This window comes from Pristiophorus japonicus, chromosome 16 (genome assembly GCF_044704955.1).
Source record: "Pristiophorus japonicus isolate sPriJap1 chromosome 16, sPriJap1.hap1, whole genome shotgun sequence".
Taxonomy (NCBI): domain Eukaryota; kingdom Metazoa; phylum Chordata; class Chondrichthyes; family Pristiophoridae; genus Pristiophorus; species Pristiophorus japonicus.
Genome location: NC_091992.1, coordinates 65529017 through 65553712, shown reverse-complemented (window position 1 = coordinate 65553712; position 24696 = coordinate 65529017). Strand labels below are relative to the sequence as shown.

Here is a 24696-nt window from a genome sequence, read left to right as displayed (position 1 = left end):
GGGCAACAAAGTCTTTCAGTTGTCCAGTGAAGTAATAATGTTGGAAAATGTCCAAATACATTGGCAACCAGTAAGAATAGAGAAACCACACACTGAGATACTGCCCCCTGATATAGAAAGGTGTCCACTCTTAAATCTGCACAATCATTTTGTGTGTGTCTTCTACACTCATCCTCCCCAGAAGGTTGGTTGGACCTGGTGACATTTTCCACCACCATTAATTGGTGCCTGTTATATTTGTGCTTCTGCAGTGTTGTAAAATATTTCTAGTTTGAGTAAGTTTTGATTCCACAAAAACGCTAGATTCTGTACTAAGTTTTAAATGCTATGCCAAGAGCACTTTGTATGCACCATTTCCATTTACTTCCTGAAAACTAGGCTTGTTACTCATGAAGGCTGTCATCAAATGAAGGAAGGCTTTGTGCTGTCGAGTCCTATCCACTAGATACCAGGCTGAGACTGCCAACACACATTCCATTATTGACCCACAGCAGCTATCAGGAAATACAATCTTTGCAACTCTCCCTTGTTCACTCTTCCCTGATCTTTCCCTTGGGTGGGATTGCACCCAAGTCTTCTGAGATTACTGTCTGCACTACCTAGCCACCTTAAAAGACAATGATTTAAACAAATATTCCTGTGAACCCCTGCTCAATTTGTGCATGCCGGCATTTGATGCTAAAATTTCGAGCTAGTGCAAGTAACAGGAAACAAAAGAGCATAACTCTTGTGTGCCTTGACTAGGATAGTACGCTAAGAATGAAAGAGTCAGACTCACCCATAAATACCTGTGATTGCTCTCACTCAATTGGCTGGCATAAAAATGTGCAACAGCCAAAAGAAAAACGTAGAATACATTCCCCAAAGCACTTATAGCATATTTTACTAAGAATATATTTTTTAAATCTGTTGTGATACAGTCACGTAAGCACAAAATTTGTAAAATCTGAAGTAGTGGAAGGAGAATAAATTTTGTTCAGAGCCTTAGAAGTATTTTTCTATAAAGCCCTTCTAAATGGTGGCTTCACCAACATATTTTGATGGTGAATATTTTCTCTCAAAAGCACTATTATAAAGAGCAATACTGACATTCCGTGGATTTTTAATTGTAATTTTTGTAAAAATTTCTACTTTAAACTCTTTAAAAGATGCTTTGGAATCATTTGCTGTCCAACAGCAAAAAAGCACTCAGTTTTCCATGACTTAATGCAGTTAACGAGCACAGCCGCCCAGTCTCTGATAAACCGATTGGCTGTGCAGAAACTCCATATGTAAATAAATCTTTGACCATAAATTCTGGGAATTGGATGCTTTATATTGCCAAAACTTTTCTATTGAAGTAACACATAGCGTACACTGCATCATCATCATAACGCATTTATATTTCAAGAAATCCACAACCACTCATTTTCTTTGGGAGGGGCTGCTTAGGAAAGATTACTAGTATCACTTTTGTTAAATCTCTACATTTCTAGCTTGCATTCAAAGTCTCTTTTCAATTACTCCTTGGAGCTCTTTCCTTAACCTTATAGGTGAGACTAATTGTTTCGTTAAGTTTATCCTCCAATCTGTGGGCATGTTCTTCAGCAATCTGATCTGGTTAGTAACCTTTAAAAAGATTGGTAGAATTCCTGAGAATAAATTTTTCAGTTATTGCTTCTAACACATTCATTGTGCGAACCCCATTGTTTGGAGCACTGCTGGAATGCATCATCAAGCAAGATGTTTTCTACTGTTTGTTATAAAGATGGCACAAGCTTAGTATTCTGTATAATGTATCCCAAGAGCAGCATGCGTGATGTCATTAACGTGCACCCATTACCCACTAGCATCGCGTAAGTCTCCCTTATATTTGATTCATAATTTAATGCATTAACACAGAGAAACAGGATTGACTCTCACTGGTTAAATCAGATGAAGTAGAATGCATTTTTTCTAATTTGCCCATTAAGTGGGATAGTGGGAAAAATGGATCCTTTAAGTAAGGAATGGGATGAGATGCTTTAGTATTTGGTTGCTGTTAAGCAATTATCGTACACCTTGTTTGGGGCATTTGTTCCTTTGTTTTAAGTCAACATTTGAGTTTTTAGCTGTTGAAGGATTGCTCTGAAGAATATTCTGTTAGGATAATCTTCACTGACAGTAGTTTTGGTGTTTGCTTGTCCTTTCATCTTCACTGTGACATTGTAGACCCCTAAGGTTTCAATGGTTAGTGTTGATTAGTTTATCCCACACAGCCAGGCAGGAATAGTCAGGGCTTTGGCCATATTCACTTCAAAGGCAAGTGGAGTTAGGTTGATTGAGATAACTACAAGATGGCCAAATCTCTGTGTTTCTTCATCTGCCTGGCATGGAATATGCTGCTCTTGCTAAGACTTTCACCTAGCAGCCTAATGAGAATAGATGCAACTCCTAATGGAGTGATGCAGGTTTCAAGGTAGACACATACCTGTAACCTCCCCTCTGAGATTGAAGTACTACTGTAAAATTATTTATTTAATTGTTGAGTTTTTTTCCCCCTCATCCCCCCCCCCCATTCTGCGATTTATTCCTTTATTGCCCATTCTATTCCATAAGAGCCTGACTCTAGAACCCTTACCTAATGCAGCAGAAAAGCTAAAATGTCAATTCATCCATATCCTCTCAGTACAGCTCTTAGTATTAGTAACATTTATTTCAAAAGCTACCTAAAAGTAAGCCTGGCTATCTTAGAAGAGAGTAAGCTCCTCATGTATAAGCAGCCATGTTGTAATATTAACCTTTCCCCATTTGAGGACCTGGAACTATTTTGGTTTCAGGCAAGTGAGACCCCAGTTGCTTCATCAATGGACAACGTCTTGGCTTTTTGAAGTGGCTAACAATAACCCAAATTATCTGAGCACTAATGTGTTTCACTTTGAGGTTTTATTTTAAGGAGCTGTTTAATTCCTCCCATTTCCTATGGTCTTAAATGTAATAATTTTCCTCTGCATGAATGTATCAATACAACTTAATGAACTGACAAATTTATCACTACAGGTATTACAATTGTGTGTCACAGGTACAGCTTTCCAGCACCTGTCCCCATCTATAAGTGTACCACATACAGATTCTAGGTTAGATCAGTGATCATTTTGTTAAAATTAATAAGAATAACTGACCTGAGAGAACTATAACAGAATCAAATATTTTAAAAACAGAAACTGCTGGAAATACAGAGGAAGTCGGTCAATATGTGAAAGAGGACGCCTTCCTGTTGCTTCGACCCCTTGTACACCCGCTCTTTCGCCCCAACGGCAGATTTCACAATCCTCATCCTGCCACAGCCTTGCCTACTTGCCTCCATGGCTTTCTCTATCCTCCTGTTGAGTTGCCAGTTCTCTGTTGCTCCAATTCTTCCTCCTTCCCCCAACAGTAGCAAAGCTTTTTCTCTCCCAACTGCACCTGGCTTTCCCCGAATTAGATGCTTTCTCAAAACTTGCATGTGTGCCCATGCCTTTGGTCATCACTCCAAACTTCTCCACCCAAATGCTGTGTCTTTCCTTTCTCTGTTATGTGCCGTGGGATGTTATAAAGCCACTGTATAAAAGCAAGGATTGTGTTGTTCTATATTACTTTAGAAAGGGTTGGCTTCTGATGTTTTGTCAACAAATGTCTGGATTATTTGTTGTGTTCCTAAAAATTCACTGAGCTGCCATTTATTGTCCATCCCTTGTTACCCTGAGAAGGTGGAAGTGGGCTGCCGCCTTGAACCACTGCAGTTCTTTGTAGTGGTTTGATACAACTGAGTGGCTTGCTAGGCCACTTCAGAGGGCAGTTAAGAGTGAAATCACGCTGGTGCTAGACTGGAGCCACGATTAGGCCAGACCGGGTAAGGACGGCACCTTTCCTGCCCTACATTAGTGAATCAGTTGGTTTTAACGACAATCTGATAGCAGATTTTATTATTTCTAGCTTTATTAAACTGAATTCAAATTCTCCAACACCAAGGTGGGGTTTGTACTCGCGTGCATCTGGATTATTTGTCCAGTAACAACCACTACACTATCATACCCAACAGATCCTGACATAAGTTTGTAATTCTCTTCCAGTTTGTTGTATTCATTTGGATATATCAGGTTTTCATATTCTGCTCCTTCTGACACTCATAGACCCCCGCACCACTCTGCCGCAGCCTAACCTGCTGAAACAAAGTATTTGTCATTTGTTGAAAAGCTGACAATAGTTAATTAAGTTAAAGTCTGCCCCTTATATTGTTTTGATCATGATGAAGACCAGATGTTAGTTGGTTATTAATACTTTTAAACAGCCAATAATAACACAGCTGCTTTAGAAATGGTTGATAAATAATGGGGAGGTCAGTAATCCCTGGAACATACAGCTCCCTGTTTGTGGAGCACTCCACTGTCGAGCCCTGTTCTGTTATTATCTGCTGTTTTGCATGTAAGCCTCGATCAAACCCAGACTGATTGGAAGAGAGGATCTACAATTTTTATACATACATATTTATTCTCCAATGTCTGTTCAGTGAGATTTATAACTACTGCATATAATGTCAGTAGCAAAGGTATTACAGTCCATGGCTAGCATCTAAAAGGTGTTAGGCAAAATTCAAAAGTAGGCCTCAGGCAAATCTTAGTGTTTTTAGTTTTAACCAACATTCACCTCATTTCCTTCGCACATAAAAAGCTATTTTATGGTCAGAAAGGTTATATTGATGCAATGGAGACAGTTACACTGAACTGACAGTTGCAGGAATAGCGGTAATAATGGCAGCGATGCGATGTGCTACATGTCCTAGTCGGGACTCTTGCTTTGCAGATGAGTTACTTTCTTATATAATCCCAAGTTTTCACTTTTTAGAAAAATATTGTTAAATGTATGTTCAATTTTCACCTAACATTTACTGGGTTATGTTTTTCTAAATATGAAGTAATGCAAAGAATCAAAAGCTAAAATGCAAATGCTACTAACTGTCACACATTACACACATCCACCATAGCCATCATTAACTTTCTGCACTGTCTGGTTTTATACCGTTTTTCACTGTTGTGAAGGTTTATATCCTGCTTTTATTGCAAGCCCTAGATAAACACGTAAGAAAAGTCTGGTTTATTTTTCCAGAATCCTTTTTCTTGTGTTTCCTAGTTGTCTTGCCATCACGCACATCCCTTTTCAACTGGTCAAGAGGAGGCAAATAAGATGACTAATCCACAATATTCATCTAAAAAAGGGCGGTATCACATAATTCAATCACTGAGGCACCAGAAAATGCAGAAATCCCACCTAATAAAGATGCTAGTCATGAATCTCTTCACATTGACCGCCTGGTGGCAGCTGTACTTCCTCCAGGACGGGATTAAGAAAGTAATGTTTCAGAAGATGGGCTAATTGGCCATGTTAGGTGGCACACCCTTAGCAACAATCCAGCTGAGAACCAGCAAGCATTCCTCATAGCTGAAGAAAATGGGTTTGATCAAGGAGAGCTTGAGTCTGCAGTTTCTGTAGTGGAAAGGCCAACACATTGAATTATTGGCCAAGCTCAGTGCACTTGAAATACAGCCCAAATATTGATTGATGAGCTACTCTTGCATTCGCTAAGTTGTGAGGAGCTTGGCTTAGTCGCAGGGCTTGGAGAAGAAATGAAAATTGATTTTAAATATTAATGTATTTCATGAGCTGCAGGATGACAGTGTCCCAGAAAAAGTGTGGGTACAGCCTGTGCTTATTTATTATTGTTAATAGAATGTACCTGCTCCCACTGCTTAAATGCTCTGAAAATGTCACCTGAATCCTGCATTCAGATATAGCAAGGTGCAGGTACTGCAGCGTCTCCTTTGGATAGATCTGGGCCAAATGTTCATCATTGTTCCCGTGAGAAGTGGAGATCACCATGAAAACAGACATCGCTGAAGGATGTTAAATTTAACACATCATTTTAGAAAGAAGGCTGTCATGAACAGGTCAAAGTCCCGAATACAGAATGTTGGTTTGTATAAGGAGAATGTAACGCTTTCTCAGGGCTCATTTGTCCATTCTTGCGCTGTGCCCAGAGATGACAACCCCTGTGTGACACCCTTGGTCCAGTCTCATTCTCAGCTGTAAACGACCCAGGCCTGTTTGCTGGCTGCTTGTATTCATACGGTGAACTGCAGTGCTCACTACCAACAGTTTACCTCAATTATTTTGGTTGGTTGCAACAGAATAAAATAACATCCATTGTTAACCTCTCGGTCGTGAATCGTAAGCCCACAATCCATGTATCTCGAGAGAAGAAACAAGTTAACATTTCAGGTGTCACCATTCATCTAGCTTTGAATGAAAGGTTACACCTGAAATCTTAACTTGTCTGCTCTCTCCTCAGACGCTGACTGACCTGCTGAGTGTCTCTCGCATTTTGTATCTGATTTCCAGCATTTGCAGTTTTTATCTTTTAAGTTGTGCACATCGTACGTTCAGGTTTGAGTATAGCAAATTAAATTAATTTCTGTCTGCTGAGCTTGGCAGGTTGACTGTACCCGTTACATTGCACGGTAGTAATTCCTATCATCTACATCAGAATCATGGTTTATAAGTTGAAGTGAGACAGTGGTCATACCTTTTGTTCCAGCCTCCTAGAGCCTCCTACGAGTGAAATTGTTGAATAATGAGTAGAAAGAAAAGAAGGTTTTATTTACAAAGCATTTTTCTTTTTGTCGGGAGGCGGTGGTAGGAATTCATGGAACTGTACATGAATCATCTGTGCAATAATGACTTACCATTGGTAGTGTCTGAGCTGCTCCATGTACTACTGCAGCACATGCGTGTGACATACTGACCTGGACAATTTTAATAAGCTTATCGTCTTCGCCCTCCCCTCTAGCGTGTTGTGGTGTCTAGCAGTATTTCACTTTTACTTTGCTATCACGCACTAAATGTCTTAGACGTTTTTTAGGATTTGCTACTCGCAGGTAGTCACAAAGAAACTTCACAAATAATAAACCCAGTTGACCAAAAAAAAGGTGTCATTTTTGTACACACGGCTTTATGCTACCCATTCTTTTCACTGTGATTCACGTTTCGTAACTGCTTTTTCTTGGTATTTGTTAGAAACTGGTTGAAACTTTTCTGTGTGGCTGGCAGTAGTGGAAGCTGCTCCTGCTGTTGGCAGAAGTAGGTTTCTTTCTGTCTCTGGTGATTAGCCATACAGCATACTCTGTTCTCAGCACTGTAAACAGTCCCTATATGATATGGAGAAGCAATATCACTGTATGAAACTCACATGATGTATTATTCACTAGCACCCTAGGTGTGATAATTGAAGTAAATATCTTTTATACAAACACAGCACTGGCCTGCATTGTCTTTATTTAAGCATAAGCCCTTGAAGCAAACATTTACTTTGTGATGTTACAAAGAGGCTAAATGGCCATGTGTTATTTCTGCTATATAAAGTAAAATGATTTTTTAATCCTTTATTTGCCTCAATGAATATTCTTTTTTTCCTTTTTCAGGTAATAGCAGCATTCAGTTTGAAAGCGTGAACCCAACCTGTAACGCTTTTAGCTTAGCCCTCACGGCACTGGTGCCTGGGTCCAAGCTGACAGGCTAGGAATCAATTTGTTTCACCTTACTGATAGTATTTGTAACCATGGGCTAACCATGGGCAGATGCTCGGTTGTTGTCTCCCACAGAAATAGCAGCAGATTCACATTGGTTGTTTCACACCAGCCCGATGGAGCCCGGGCCTTACTTCCAGTTACAATCCGGGTAAGCAACCTGCGTAGACCTTTAATGTGAATTCTCGGTAGCTGAAAATATCCAGCTTTAGTTAACTTGTGGTTGAATTGGAATCAATTTTCTTCTTCAGTCTTAATCAGCTGTGTTAGTCCTAATCTTTGGAAGTCTCTAAATCCACCACCTTGCTACCTCTCGCCCCACCTTCAAAAGCTTTCTCAAACCCGTGTTGGGTTAAATATCTCTGCCTTATTCCAGTTTGGGTATAAATAAGACTGAATCTAAACCATCATTCCTGTATCTGCCATCAAATCCAGTGTACTGTCCTTTATTTTTCATTTAAAAATGTGTAGGTCAAAGCAAAATCTACTGCAAAATGTGGCTTATACACTGGATTTTATGGTATACTGTGCACATTTTGAATCCTATTTTTAAACACTTTGTGTTTTAAACATCATTAGTACATTGACACCTCTAATCCACCCGTAGAACTTACTATTTGTAGATTTGTGATTGGTTTTGTGCTGTCTGAGTTACACATCCTCCTCCTGTACTTCACCTGTGTGCACTATGAATCGTGTGGTTATTACTGTTCCAAATCCAGGTCTACCCTGAACCTGCAGCACTTCAATAAAAATCCATCTCCCAGGAAACTCCTGTAAGATGATCAAACCACCAGCTTCAAGCATTGTCATACAAAGCAAAATAATTGCAGTCCATGGGCTCTCTTTTCCCCAGTGATTTGCGCCGTTTTTTGCAGCAGGCTGCTTTTTTTGGCCTAAGTTGAAAATCCACAGTTTCCCCAATCAATTTGGCCCAGCGTAACTCAGTTAGTTACCATTTTTTTTTCAGCCACCCGGGCCAATTCTGGCCATTTAGGTAACTTTGGCCAGCTGAGAGCTACTCCAGTTCTGCTTAGGTCAGCGTATGTGGCCTCTCCAGAAAACCCTTGCGGAGAGTTAAAGAAATTGTCGCAGGTAAGTACATCGGAGGAGGCCATTCAGCCTGGGCTAGGGGCAGGGAGCGGAGCGGGAGTGCACTCGGGGCCAGGGTCGGGCAGGGGAGCGGATCGGTAAGTGGACCTTCATTATCAAGAAAGAATCAGATCTAAACTCGTTTTCATGGGAGAAAAGAATGAGGCGAGATATAATCCATGTTCATAAAATGCAGAGAAGACAAATTACACGGATGGCAGTGGGCCGGTCAGGGGGCCTTTCGGCCCGGGACAGAAGCGGGCTGGTGGGGGGGAGCCTTTCAGGGGGCCTTTCAGCCCGGGATTGTGGGGTGGGGGGGGGCCTTTCGGCCTGCGATAGGAGTAAGGATGGGGTGGGGGGGGGGGGGGTTCGGCCAGCCCGTGGTTGCAGCGGGCTGGTGGTGATGGCGGGGGGCCTTTCGGCCTGGGATTGCACCGGCACTGCAGAGGTGAAAAAAGTCTCACTTAGTGATCTATTTAAAAGGGGAAATGCTGTACCTCAGCCCTTCAGAGCGTTCCTCGTTACCGTGGCAACCTCAGTTTTTCAGCACAGAGCTTAAGGACAATCTGCACTGCTCCAAAATGAAAGTGTTATGCCGGCAAAACGTGGAACAGTTTTTTTTGGGCCACTAAAAAAATCCGACATACCTCTTCAACTGCGCTAAAAAAATCCATGTGGAATTTTGGGCCCAATGACTGTCACCAAATGAGATTTCAGATTATACTTTGTCTCAGTTTCACTTCTAATGTTTGCATTTAATTATAAGTGTGGCACTCAATCATTTCTGAGCTCTGTCTGAATATGTTCTTGAATATTGTTGGACTGTTTGATTCCGAGTTTCAAAACTCTCCTTTCCACAATGCAGTCCCCAAAAATTGAGGTTACAGCACTCTGTAGCATACATCCTTTATACACGTTAGTTTGTCTCTCACAATGTTGTTACCCCATATCCCCAGAGACCAAGAATGAATGTTAATGCTAGTTAATGTGAGGTTCCATATTTCAGCATACAACCTATTGTGTAGCCACTAACGGTCGGAGAGTTTCAATATTTGTACTTAATGCAATGTGCAACATCAGATTCTAAGCTCAACACAGTGTGGCAACCACTTATGACCAACTTTGCTGACTCTAGGAATGCAACCTTTTGCTGTGGATGGAAAATAGTATTAAACCAGCAAATCATGCAGTAATGTATCCCTTCTCATAACTTCTCATGTAATGGTCTTCATGGGCGGGCGGGCGGGTGGGGGGGGGGGTCCTTGTGAGCTTTACTGACATTATGTTTTTTTATCTGTTCCGGGATGTGGGCATCACTGGCAAGGCCATCATTTATTGCCAATCCTTAATTGCCCTTGAGAAAATGGTGGTGAGCCGCCTTCTTGAGCTGCTGCAGTCCGTGTGGTGAAGGTGCTCCCACAGTGCTGTTAGGGAGGGAGTTCCAGGATTTTGACCCAGCGATGATGAAGGAACGGTGATATATTTCCAAGTCAGGGTGGTGTGTAACTTGGAGGGGAACTTTCAGATGGTAGTGTTCCCATGCACCTGCTGCCCTTGTCCTTCTAGGTGGCAGAGGTCGTGGGTTTGGGAGGTGCTGCTGAAGAAGCCTTGGCGAGTAGCTGCAGTGCATCTTGGAGATGGTACACACTGCAGCCACGGTGCTGGAGTGAGTAAATGTTGAAGGTTGTGGATGGGGAGCCAATCAAGCGGACTGCTTTGTCCTGGATGGTGTTGAGCTTCTTGAGCGTTGTTGGAACTACACTCATCCAGGCAAGTGGAGAGTATTCCATCACTCCTGACTTGTGCCTTGTAGATGGTGGAAAGGCTTTGGGTACTCACTGCAGAATACACAGCCTCTGACCTGCTCTTGTTGCCACAGTATTTATGTGGCTGATCCAGTTAAGTTTCTACTCAATGATGACCTCCAGGATGTTGTTGGTGCAGGATTTGGCAATGGTGGTGCGGGATTCGGCGATGGTAATGCCGTTGAATATCAAGGGATGGTGGTTAGACTTTCGCTTGTTGGAGATGGTCATTGCCTGGCACTTACGTGGCGCAAATGTTACTTGCCACTTATCAGCCCAAGCCTGAATGTTGTCCAGGTTTTGCTGCATGTGGACACTGACTGCTTCATTATCTGAGAAGTTGTGAATGGCACTGAACACTTTGCGAACATCCCCACTTCTGACCTTATGATGGAGGGGATGTCATTGGTGAAGATGGTTGGGCCTAGGACAGTGCCCTGAGGAACCCCTGCAGCACTATCCTGGGGCTGAGATGATTGACCTCGGCCTTTTGGCTAAGATCATGCGTAACTGACCTGACCATGACCCCAACGTGGTTCTCCCTGGATCAGGAAGGTGATTCTCCTATGCTTTTTGGAAATAGGAGGTGGGTGGGGTGGCTTGACCCATCCACCTCCACGGAGGTGTGTGGGGGGCCTGACCCATCCACCTCCATGGCACGAACCTGGTATTGCAGTACTTCCAGGAACGGTGCTTGGGCTCTAGGCCTTTTGGCTAAGAGCATTGGCGCAGGGTGATCCTTGATGTGTGCAAGGTGACCTCTGGCGTTTGTGATCTGACAAAGAATTGGAAAGATTGGCAACGAATAAAAAAAAAAGATTGACCTCCAACCACCACAAACATCTTCCTTTGTGCTAGGTATGACTCCAGCCATTGGAGAGTTTTCCCTCTGATTCCCATTGACTTCAGTTTTACTGGGGCTCCTTGATGCCACACTCAGTCAAATGCTGCCTTGATGTCAAGAACAATCACTCTCACCTCAACTCTAGAATTCAGCTCTTTTGGACCAAGGCTGTAATGAGGTCTGGAGCCCAGTGGTCCTGGCGGAACTCAAACTAGGCATCGGTGAGCAGGTTATTGGTGAGTAAGTGTCGCTTGATAGCACTGTCGACGACACCTTCCATCACTTTGCTGATGATTGAGAGTAGACTGATGGGGCGGTAATTGACCGGATTGGATTTGTCCTGCTTTTTTGTGGACAGGATATATCTGGGCAGTTTTTCACATTGTCGGGTAGACGCCAGTGTTGTAGCTGTACTGGAGCAGCTTGGCTAGAGGCGCGGCTAGTTCTGGAGCACAAGTCTTCAGCTGGGATGTTGTTGGGGCCCATTGCTTAGCTCTGTCTGTAGCATGCTGCTTCTACTGCTTAGCATGCAGGTAGTCCTGTGTTGCAGCTTCCCCAGGTTGGTGCCTCATTTTTAGGTATGCCTGCTGCAGCGCCTAGTATGCTCTTCTGCACTTCTCATTGAACCAGAGTTGTTCCCCTGGCTTGATGGCAATGGTAGTTTTAATTAGCAACAATATACAAGAAGTTCCAATGGAAGTTAAACAGCTGCCTTCCTACTGGAGGTAGATTAGTGATGCAGGAGTACTCAAAATCCATTTGCTCACGGAAAATAAGGAGAAGTAGAAAGAACTTGCATTCATGTAGCACCTTTCACAACACCAGGACGTCCCACAGCATCTCACAGCCAAGTAACTGGAAGTGTAGTAATGCAGGGAGAATAAATAGTTATTATGTAGATTTGCCCATTATCTAGTGTTCGGATGCTGGAACTAAGATATTATGTATGGATTATCAGTGCACATATTGTGCAGTATCAGTGTGCTACTGGAGGCCATACTATAGAGTTCCTTTTTGTTGTGAATTGTTTCTGTCCGTCAGACACGTTAGATGCCTTGATGCCAGATGCCTTGCTCATAGATACCCATTTTATTGCTCTTCAGGTGTCATTGTTGAGGCACAAGGTGTTTCGTTCTAACTTGTCTCCCCAGATGTCTTACCTGAATGTTAAGAACTTAACATGTTCCATCTCTCGCCGGTCCCCCTTCCCCCTCCCGCCGGCCCCCCCTCCCTCCGTTCCATCTCTCGGCACTCTGTAATGTGTTACTACATTAACATGCTTTATTGCTGCATGTGTGCTTGTCAGAGGAAGGGCAATACTAGAGAATAGAAAATTTTTCAATTGCACATGCGAGTCATCAAGTGGTTCAGATTCATGTATGACACCAATCTAGTGCTTAGCTCCTCCCTGTTGGATTATTCTCACAAGGAGCGCCGATCCCAATCTTACCAGTCTGAGATTGGTTTTCTCCACAAGGCAAGGTGGCATCATATAGTCTTTGCTTAAATAGTGCTAAATTATTAGCATTTGTGTGTACTCTCACCCCACACAATCGCATTGCATCCAGAGTCTAAATACATTTTTAAAATGAAGTACTGCAAAAAGGACACGACAGATCTTTATAGCAGGTTAGCTGTGATTCAGTGGATACCACTTTCGCCTCTGAGTCAGAAGGTTATGGGTTCAGTCGCACTCCAGAGATTTGAGCACAGAATCTAGGCTGACCATCCAGTGCTGAGGGAGTGCTGCACTGTCGGAGGTGCCATCTTTTGGATGAGATATTAAATCGAGGCCCCCTCTGCCCTCTCAGTTGGATGCAAAAGATTCCACGGCACTATTTTGAAGAAGAACAGGGCAGTTCACCCCGGAGTCCTGGGGCCACTATTTATCCCTCAAACAACATCATTAAAAGAAAGACTTGGATTTATATAGCGCCCTTCCAGACCACCGGACATCTCAAAGCGCTTTACAGCCAGTGAAGTACTTTTGGAGTATAGTCACTGTTGTAATGTGGGAAATGCAGCAGCCAATTTGCGCACAGCAAGCTCCCACAAACAACACTGTTTTTGTTATGTTGATTGATGGATAAATATTGGCCCAGGACACTGGGGATAACTCCCCTGCTCTTCTTGAAATAGTGCCATGGGATCTTTTACCTCTACTTGGGCCTTCGGTTTAACGTCTCATCTGAAAGATGGCATCTCCGACAGTGCAGCACTCCCTCAGTAGTGCCGCTGTGACAGTGCAGTGCTCCCTCAATATTGCCCCTCCGACAGTGCAGCACTCCCTCAGTACTGCCCCTCTGACAGTGTGGCACTCCCTCAGTACTGCACTGGGAGTGTCAGCCTAGATTTTTTTGTGCTCGAGTCCCTGGAGTGGGACTTCTGACTCAGAGGCGAGAGTGCTACTCACTGAGCCACGCCTGACACATTATCAGAAGCACATTATCTGGTCATTATCACATTGCAGCATGTAGGAGCTTGCTGAATGCAAATTGCTACTGTGTTTTCTACATTACAACACTACAAAAGTACTGCATTGGCTGTAAAGTGCTTTGGGACGTCCTGAGGTAGTGAAAGGTGCTATATAAATGCAAGTCTTTCTTTCTTTTATTAGGCAGCACATCCTAGGACTGTAATCACTGACAGTTTCCTCGTTAGTGGTATCTTAATTGTTCAAGAGAGTATTTCTTTGCTGATGAGATTAAGGCATGGATATTAACGGGCGGGTTACGTAGGCAGAAGGCGGCGTTTCAGACAGGAAATCCTGAAGTCTGGATTTCCCTGCACTCTATGGGGGCTCTGGTCCACAACCCCAAGGGGCGGCGGGGGAACCATCCCCAACTCTGTGGGTCCCTGATCCCCAATCCCTGGCCCCGGGTGTCTTTGTATGGGTGGGTCTGATGGTGGTGAGCTTGAGGGGGGAGGGGGGGGGGGGGTGGATATCCGATCCCGGGCAGAGGTCTGATCCCCGACCACGGGGAGTGTTGGTGGGGGGGGGGGGGGGGCGGTGCCTGATCCCAGGGAGAGGTCTGATCCCTGGGGAGGGGGTCCGATCCCAGGGAGAGGTCTGATCCACGACCCCGGGGGGGTCTGATCCCCGACCGCGGGGAGGTGGATCCAGGACTCCGGGGGCCTTTGTATGGAGTGGGTCTGATGGTGGTGAGCCTGAGGGGCCAGGGGTTGGGGGGGAAAGTACCCGGTCCCTCCTCGTCCACGTGCCGTGCTGTGGAAGCATTTCCCTTCTGTCCGAAGTTGTCCTCGCCTCCCTTCAGCTGCTGGGTTTCCCGAAGCCTGGAAAACATGGCCAGCTACCGTTAAACCTGTAAATCAGATCAAATCAGAGGCTTTAAATTGCCACCCGGCCTCCTGGGAGTGGCTTGGCATGCACACCACTTGTCCTGCCTCCGTTGTGGGCGGCTTGGTGTCGGGTTTCAGAATTAAAACATTTTTACATCTGACCCGGTCCCAACCAACCTGTTTTTGGGTGTTAAAATTCACCCCTAAATATTTGTTAATTGCAGGTTTTTATTTGGTGAAATTATATTGATTCGCTTTGGGCAACTTTGTTCCATTATTCAGTCACTGGGCCTTCTACCAACCTTCAGCAGCCCAGTTACTGGTGAGATATGTTTGTACCTCTATTGCTGGTGGTTCAGAGAACAGGGTTGTCAAGGCTCTGTAGATTATTTAACCCATTGTCCCTTTAGTGGCACCCACAGAAATCTGTCTGGTCACACAGCAGTAAAGCCAAAGAAATTAGGCCAGAATTCAAGCTCCACCTCCTTTCTGGGCAGCTAATGGTTGAGAGGTAACTCCTGACAGTTTAATGTCCAGATGACGGAGGGGTAATTTGTGTAGATGTCATTCCAAAGTTTCCAGTGTTGGTGTCAGGTCTAGGGGAAAGATCATTCGTTTTGCAGTGATGACTGTTAAGATTACACATGAATTCATTGTAAGCACACAGAAACTAAACCAGAGGAAAACCATGTAACATGTGCTCTCAGTTTGGTCCATTTTCTATGTGAGGTACTTCAAACATTTCCCTGGCGGGACATTGTCAGAACAAGATAGGGAAGCCCTGGTCATCTGTAACCAGTAACAAGCCCCAGAGCCCAGGACATTACTCACATCTCTCTCTACTTGTTTTTCTCTGTCTTTTGTATGTAGGCGGAGTGTCTGATAATGAGTGATATCAGTTTGACGTTGCGGATCTGTTTTGGTACTGAGAGTGCAAGGAAAGTGCAGCAGGGACAGAAAAAGCCAGTCACTGTCACAAAGTTACTAACCTAAAGCAAATAAAATAAATTCCCTTGTTTGCGAGTGAAGTTTGTTGAGATGAGTCTGAGGGACTGCCGATTACTCAATGATAAACCAAGTGGAAATATTACACGCCGCAGAATAGTTGTGCATTAAATCTAACAACACCGATCAATTATTGCCGGTCCTGCTGAACGCTATTCGTTTCTCTACATTCTGATTTTGCCTCTTTTTTATGACCGTGCAGTTAGAACCATAGAATCTTACAGCACAGAAGGAGACCATTCGGCCCATCGTGCCTGTGCCGGCTCTTTGAAGAGCAATCCAATTAGTCCCACTGCCCCGCTCTTTCTTCATAGCCCTGCAAGTTTCTCCTGTTCAATTATTTATCCAATGCCCTTTTAAAAGTTACTATTGAATCTGCTTCAACCACCTTTTCAGGCAGTGCGTTCCCGATCACAACAACTCTGGTTACTGACCCTCCTGGCACTGGAAACACTCCCCGTCTATTCTATCAAATCCCCATATAATTCTGAACACCTCTGTTAAATCTGCTTAGCATTGCTCCCCTGTCTGATCCCTCCTCTTTCTGGACTACTCATTATTCTAATACTGTTTGTCTTTCCCAATCCTCGATGCACCTTGTTACTCCTCTCTGATAGTTCATACTAGTCCCCTTCCCTCTGCCAAATTAGTTTAAACCCTCCCCCACAGTGCTAGTTAACCTCCCCACAAGAACATTGGTCCCAGCATTGCTCAGATACAGCCCATCCACCTCGTGCAGGTCCCCCCTGCCTTAGAACTGGTCCCAGTTATTTTTCCGAATGAAATAAAGTCCTACTCAGCAAGGGATGATAATATAGGAGGATGACTCATAGTGAGCTTCAGGGCAATATTTCCGTTAAAACGTTCTGATGGCGCAATACTCCACGAGCAGTTTATCAACGTCGCCCAAGGTAGGAAGTGATTTACTGCCCTGCATTTACCCGCAAACTTTGCTGTTCTTTATAAATAAATTGTCTGTTTTGGGGGGAATAAATAGACTTGGGGAAACCAACCATGCATCATATATTGAACATCCACAGAGGGATGGAGAAACTCGGCGTGTCCCCTAGTATAACCCCCTGGTAAATCTCAACTCTAAATAGAATTAGTGTATAATGCACTATATCATTTATCATATCATAACCTTTCATTGACAGTATATCCATAAACATATTGCAATGACATCAATAACAATAACTTTATGAAGTGTTAAGGGCAACTAATGGTCTAACAAGGGAGTAGTGATCTCATTCAGAGGAACGCAACTGTTGTTTTGTCTCAAATAAAAGCCTCACCTTATTGTATTTGCCATTTAGCCCCAACACTCAGCTGAAATCTCCATGTAGCAGGCAGAGGATTGCTGATGCAGGAGATTATTAGATTAGTGTGTCCCTCTGCTCTGCCCGTGTTCTCCTCCTCCAGCTGCTTGCCCTTGTATCGGTTAATATTTGAAAACAATTTTTTGTATCTTGACCTGCCCAATGCACAGCTAACTGGCAGCTAGAAATACAGCATTTTGTCCCATTATTGCAGTGATGCCGGAACCATCAATTCCCTGCATGTATCTAATAAGAGCTGAATGTGGAATTTAGGTATTACTGTGTTTACACTGAAACCTCATGGCACTTGACATCCATCCATATAGGAAATTGCAGCCCTGTGCTAATGACCAGAAGCTTTGTGATGTCGATGTTCTTCAGTAAAGAGAATCAGTGATTTGTGCTACAGTAATGTTCATTAAATCATGGCTATTTCTAAAAGACTGAGAAATAGCAATGGCCGTAATGAACCAGGAGAATGTTGGATACATGTGTTGATGTTAAAGCACATTAGTCATTCAGTAGAGAGAAGTAAAAGAGAACAGTGATAGATTGACTGATATTTGGGCCAGGAGCACTTTGACTTCAGAATCTTCGATCTGACACTGTGCTGGAACCCTGTCGAGGTCACACTGCACCACGGAGAGGCTAGAGAAGCCATGACATGCTGGGCTTTATGTTTTGTATCTACATTTATATAGAGAGAAGCTGTAGGATATAATTTATATCTCGCGTGTAGGCTGAGTGGTAACTGATTTGCAATGAATTACAGGCGTGTTCTGATTAGTGCCACGGGTGGTACACAGACCCTGTCCCATAGCTCCTTCTCTATTCTCTTTATACCACAGTTCAGGTAACTAATAACATCATAAAAGTTACATTTGAATTTTAATGGCACTAATTCTCTGTGTGGAATGGTTGCATTGGGGCCACAGTGAAACTAGTTTTTCTCGTGTTGCTGATTGTTCTCATTCTGATGGCATCACGTGGCATAAAGCACATCTAGGGTTAGATGTTGACTCCTGATTCTGCAGATTTAAATGGGTCCTGTCATGTTTTCCCTTAATTAATCATCATTGTCCCACTTTTTGAAACAAATTCAGAGCAGTTCTAATTGGTGCCTGTCACCATGTGATAAGGTCCATAGCATCAGTAAGTCATCTCAAACAATATGTATAACCCTCGTATTAGAAAGTGTTGAACTCATATCGGATGCATTTAACTTTCGGGGAAGCTTAACCTTTAACGTTATCTCATGTTTTGCTCTGTGACTGTTTTTATTCTAAGATGTGAGTGGTGTTTTGTGACATTGTGGGGAACTGTAACCTCTGTATTTGATGTCTTACTCGGATTGTTTTATTCTGCAGTGAAAGCAAGACATGGAGCACCTTCTGAAGGTGGTTGGCGCTTCCGACAGTGTACCTCCTGCAGCCCACCGACACCACCCTCCCTCTGCTTTACCTCCAATTTCCAGGCTGCATTTACACTTTCATAATTATTTTCTTTAGTTCAAGTGACGTATAAAGACCTCCGCCGTCATATATTTATATTGTTAAAAGTCATTGATAAAAAGGATTGTGCTGCCAATCATGAAGTCAAGCTTTTAGTTCTCAAAGTAGACCAAAGCTCCTTAACCCTATGTAGAAAATGTACAGGCTCACTTGTTCTTCAGGATTGTGGTTTGAGGTGGTCAACTGCAGAAACGGCAAGTGAAAATATTAACGATAAAATCTCTTCTCATTGTTAAAGGGATATATATATATACAGTTTGCCATGAGCAAAATATGCCATGGAAGGGGATGCCAGCCAGGTCTGCTGTGAGCGTTCCTTTACCCAGTCTGTACACCATGTTTAAGCAGTCTCTGAATTATTGAATTTTATAACATGCTTAAGTGTATCGAAACTTATTGTTGATTCAGACACAAAGGTAACTGTTATATTAATCATGGAAGTGACTGTATCCCTTTTTGTTGACTGAGGTTAGATTGATTTTTCTTTTCATAGCCCAATTTAATTTAATAATTCCCCTTCTCTAGTTTCTTGAGTGATTTCAGTTTTTGGCACATTTTAATATGTCACAGGCAGTAAGTTTGAGTAATCATTTCATAATATTTTCCGCATTGAATCCATGAAGAGGACTGAGATATGGAAATGATGTTTTTGATCTAGCTAGTGAAAGGAAGGGTTGAACAAGGTGACTAAATCACAGAGTTTTGTGTTACATACATAGGATTGCGTGGGATATACAGCACAGAAACAGGTCACTCGACTCAACCAGTCCATGCCGGCATTTATGCTCCACTCGAGCCTCCTCCTGTCTTTCCTCATCTAAATCTATCAGCATAACCCTCTATTACCTTCTCCCCCATATGCTTGTCTAGCCTCCCCTTAAATGCATCGATACTATTCGCTTCAACCACTCCCTGTAGCAGCGAGTTCCACATTCTCACCACTCTCTGAGTAAAGAAATTTCTCCTGAATTTCCTATTGGATTTCTTGGTGACTATCTTATATTGATGGCCCCTAGTTATGCTCTTCCCCACAAATGGAAACATTCTCTCTCTCTCCACTCTATCAAAACCTTTCATAATTTTGAAGACCTCTATTAGGTCACCCCTTAGTCTTTTTTTTAAAAAGAGAAAAGCGACCCAGCCAGTTCATCCTTTTCCGATATGTATACTCTTGCCTTTCTGGTATCATTCTTGTAAATCTTCTCTGCACCCTCTTCAGTGTCTCTATATCCTTTTTATAATATGGCGAGCAGAACTGCACGCAGTGCTCCAAGTGTGGTCTAACTAAGGTTCAATACAAGTTTAGCATAACTTCCCTACTTTTCAATTCTATCCCTCTAGAAATAAACCCCAGTGCTTGGTTTGCTTTTTATGGCCTTGCTAACCTGTGTCACTACTTTTAGTGATGTGTGTATTTGTATCCGAGATCCCTTTGTTCCCATACCCCACCCAGACTCACACCCTCCCAGTAATAAGTGACCTCCCTATTCTTCCTACCAAAATATAATACCTCACATTTATCAGTGTTGTACTTCACTTGGCAATTTATATGCCCATTGTGCAAGTTTATTAATATCCCCCTGTAATTTATTGCTGTCCTCCTCAGTATTGACTATCCCCCCAATTTGGTGTCATCCGCAAATTTAGAAATTATGTTTTTGATTCCAAAGTCTAAATCATTAATAGAAATTGTGAACAACAGTGGTCCCAGCACTGATCCTTGTGGAACACCATTACCCACCTTCTGCCACTGTGAATAGCTGCCCTTTACCCCCACTCTCTGCTTTCTGTCTTGAAGCCAGCTAGCTTTACATTCTGCTACTTGTCTCCTGACTCCGCATTCTCTGACCTTATTCATTAGTCTATTATGTGATACCCGATCGAAGCCTTTTGAAAATCTAGATAAATTACATCATCTACATTACCCTTGTCTACCATTGGAACAGAGGAGGCTGAGGAAAGACCTTATTGAGGTGTATGCAATTATGAGGGGCCTAGATAGAGTGGATAGGAAGGACCTATTTCCCTTAGCAGAGAGGTCAACAACCTGGGGGCATAGATTTAAAGTAATTGGTAGGAGATTTGGAGGGGATTTGAGGAGAAATGTCTTCACCCAGAGGGTGGTGGGGGTCTGGAACTCACTGCCTGAAAGGGTAGTAGAGGCAGAAACCATCACCATTTTTAAAGGGTACTTGGATGTGCACTTAAAGTGCTGTAACCTACGGACCAAGTGGGATTAGGCTGGATAGCTCTTTGTCGGCCGGCATGGACTCGATGGGCCGAAATGGCCTCCTTCCGTGCTATGAATATCTATGATTTTACTCTCTCTGTTACCTCTTCAAAAAATTCAATGAGGTTGGTCAAGCAAGACTTTCCCTTTTGAAATCCATGCTGACTATTCATTATTATATTAGAGATATATGGATGTAAAATCATATTATTTGAACTTTCAAATATTAGCATCAAGAAAAGCAAGCATCACATTGCAGCAAAGCAGATCTGGAAAATTCTGTTATGAATAATTCATTATCCACTAATAGAGAGAAGTGCCCCTTTCTGGTTGGTCTGCCCAGACTTTAATACATAATTAATAACTCCAGACAAAATTAAAGAACACAGCAATTACTGAACAGCACAACTGAAGACATAAACTCTAAAATTGACTCGGCCTTTTTTAACACTTTGAGTACTTAATGGCCTTTAAGAAACTTCAGGTAAGGAAGCTGAGTTGTGTTGGCGGTCACAGGGTAGAACGTGGACACTTGCTCTCACACTGTAACAGTTGATTGGTGTATAAATGGTGTTCGAGTTGGTCACTGTTTGCACCTTATTAACCAACAGAAATACAGCAGTGTTTTTAATCTTTTCATTGTTGCCTCCTTACTCAAATAAAAGGGATACCATTTCCAGTGCATTACTAATCTAACAGAAGAGATGACATATTCCGGTTATAAAGAAAATACTCAAAAGTGCAGCAGATCAGTCAGCATCTACAGGCAAAGGAAGGTCAGCATAGAAATCTCAAGGCTGGAAGAGACTCCAGTTTCCTGCTGTCCTGATGATGTGTTTCTCCTCAAGAAAGTTTTACCTGAAAATGATTTAAGCTACTTGCCACTACAATTTGTTCCAGTGGCCATCCAGCCTGTCAATAAAGTAATGTTTTGTTGATTCCTACCTGAGTCTCCATCTTCTCACCTTAAAGTCACACTCTCAATCTGCCATCTTTTGTCAATACAGACAGCCTTGACTGATCTACATCCCTGAGCCTCATTACCGCTCTTCTTTCTAATACATAGTCCCAAATCTTTGAGTCTGTCATCATCTGTTTTATTCTCCAGTCCTCTTACCATCTTAGTGGCTCTTCCGTGTCCTTTTTTCAGCTCCATTCCATCCTTTCTGCAGCGTGAGTTCCAAAGCTATGCATACTACCCCAGATGGGCCTGACCAACTGTATCACTATCACATCTGCTGTCCATTCCTCTTAAGTAACCCAACATCCCGTTAGTTTTGTTGACTGCCATCAGACTCGAGATCCGTTTTCTGATCTGTCTATTAGGAATTTTTCATTAATCATGTCATCTCTTTTCTTGACTGTACCTTGCATATTAAACTGCATTTGCCAATCGCCTGCCCACGTCACCAAACAGTCTCGATGCTCTTGTTGCTCTTCTCCATCCTTCACCAGATTAACCATTCCTGCTATCTGCAAAGTTGGAGATGATAGTGTTGATGAGTATCAGTGCCAACTCCATGCCTTGCGGGACGGCACTCATACCTCCCAGTCCAGAACACTTGCCATTGACACAGACCCTGGCTCCTATCCCACCATTTTCAGTCCACCTCAGTGCATTGCTGCTAATTTAATGCCTTCGATTTGAATATAGCTTTTGCTGAGGTACAAATCTAAGTACATTACATCATTTTCTTACCCTTATATGCATCTTGCGTCATTTTATCAAAACACTCTCTTCTCTGGCATGATCTCCCAGTTGTAATTCCATGCTTGCTCTTTGCAATTAGTTTAAATCTCCCTAAGTGCTCCAATTCCTCATCCTTGTTAATTGATTCTGAGCTTGTACCTGGTACTGAGTCAGACTAACTGGTCTGTAGTTATCTGGGCCCCCCGCCCACCGCATTTCCCTTTTTTAATTAGGGCACTGCATCCAATCCTCTGGTATTACCCCCTTTTCTATCTCTGCCATTGGTGCTCCGAGCACATCCACGAGTTCTTTATGAATCTCCTTTTACCCGGGTGCTTTATTTACTTGGCTCTTATTGAAGTATCCCAGTTGCTGGTTAAGTTATTCCATCCCTCAATCCACCTCTCTTGGATTATCCATTTTGCGTCTGCCCCATCCTGCCCTTTTCACTACACACATTGAACTAAAGAACTCCTTTAACTTTCCGGCTATGTCCTCTGTCCAATCTCGATCCCTGTTTCTGTAGCCAATGGCCCTTTACACTTGCATGATTTTATTTTTCTTCCTAATGTTTATTTCCTCATCAGTTGTAATTTTTCTGCTCTTTCAATGTTTTTTCCCCACTCTCGAGCCTTTCCTTGCACCAAGCATTGCATCGCATGCATCTTCCTTACTTTACCCGTTCAGACGCTGACTGACCTGCTGATCCAAAAGAGAATGTTTTAATTTTATTTTAGATTTGCAGTGGGATTTGTACTAATGATTTTTGTTGCTGGTGTGTTACTACAGCTCGCTGTGCTGAGCTGCAGATACAGTTCACCGAGGCTGTGAAAACCACAGCGGGGCAGAAGGAGCTGATCATTAAGCTGGAGCAGGACCTCAGCACCATCCAATCAATGTCCTCCCTGCAACGCCCTGACGCTGAGGTACAAACCCTTTTCCATTTGTGCAGACACTTCACACATGTCGGCATCCAGGTGTACTGATGACATCATGGCCCAGAATTTCCTCTATCCGAGTTACACCGATATTACACAAAACTTTGTCAAACTTCCGCTGAAATTTCCTGCATATCTCATGTGCATACGCCAGAATGTAAAACAGGCATAAAATGAGCTCAAATCCAGTGTTACGTTTAGGGGCCTGCAGATACACACGGAGCATACACCACCTTCAATCCTTACGCCTCTTTATCTTGATGTCATGAAAATTAGTTTAAAACCATCAAACCATCTTTTATGCATAGTAAACACAGCATAAAGGCGCTTGACAGAGTACCACATGATAGACTTTAGAACCCGTGGGATTAAAGAGACGGGGAGAATGGATACAAAATTGGCCACGGGACAGAAAGCAGAGAGTAGTGGTGAATAGTTGCTTGTTAAGACTAGAGGGAAGTGTACAATGGTGTTCCCCAGGGGCCACAGCTGTTTTTGATATAAATGAACTGGACTTGGGTGCACAGGGCATAATTTCAACGTTTGCAGATGACACAAAATTCAGAGATGTAGTAAACAATGAGGGGGATAGTGATAGACTTCAGGAGGACAGACAGGCTGGTGAAATGGGCAGGCACACGGCAAATGAAATTTAACACAGAAAAGTGCGAAATGATACATTTTGGTAGAAAGATTGAGGAGAGGTAATATAAACGAAAGGGTATAATTCTAAAGGGGGTCCAGGAAACATAGAAACATAGAAAATAGGTGCAGGAGTAGGCCATTCGGCCCTTCGAGCCTGCACCGCCATTCAATGAGTTCATGGCTGAACATGCAACCTCAGTACCCCATTCCTGCTTTCTCGCCATACCCCTTGATCCCCCTAGTAGTAAGGACTACATCTAACTCCTTTTTGAATATATTTAGTGAATTGGCCTCAACTACTTTCTGTGGTAGAGAATTCCACAGGTTCACTACTCTCTGGGTGAAGAAGTTTCTCCTCATCTCGGTCCTAAATGGCTTACCCCTTATCCTTAGACTGTGACCCCTGGTTCTGGACTTCCCCAACATTGGGAACATTCTTCCTGCATCTAACCTGTCTAAACCCGTCAGAATTTTAAACGTTTCTATGAGGTCCCCTCTCATTCTTCTGAACTCCAGTGAATACAAGCCCAGTTGATCCAGTCTTTCTTGATATGTCAGTCCCGCCATCCCGGGAATCAGTCTGGTGAACCTTTGCTGCACTCCCTCAATAGCAAGAATGTTCTTCCTCAAGTTAGGAGACCAAAACTGTACACAATACCCCAGGTGTGGCCTCACCAAGGCCCTGTACAACTGTAGCAACACCTCCCTGCCCCTGTACTCAAATCCCCTCGCTTTGAAGG

General features: G+C 43.1%; 1 protein-coding gene and 1 pseudogene across 1 annotated transcript in view; both read left to right on the top strand.

Annotated features, from left to right (window-relative positions):
• LOC139226561 (protein CASP-like) overlaps nucleotides 1–24696 on the top strand; it is a 578052-nt gene that overhangs the window by 516796 nt on the left and 36560 nt on the right. Inside the window, exon 15 of the mRNA XM_070857406.1 lies at nucleotides 23163–23299. Within this exon, the coding sequence (XP_070713507.1) occupies nucleotides 23163–23299 (137 nt within the window). The remainder of the gene's footprint in view (nucleotides 1–23162; nucleotides 23300–24696) is intronic.
• Nucleotides 10947–11175, top strand: LOC139227322 (U2 spliceosomal RNA; annotated as a pseudogene).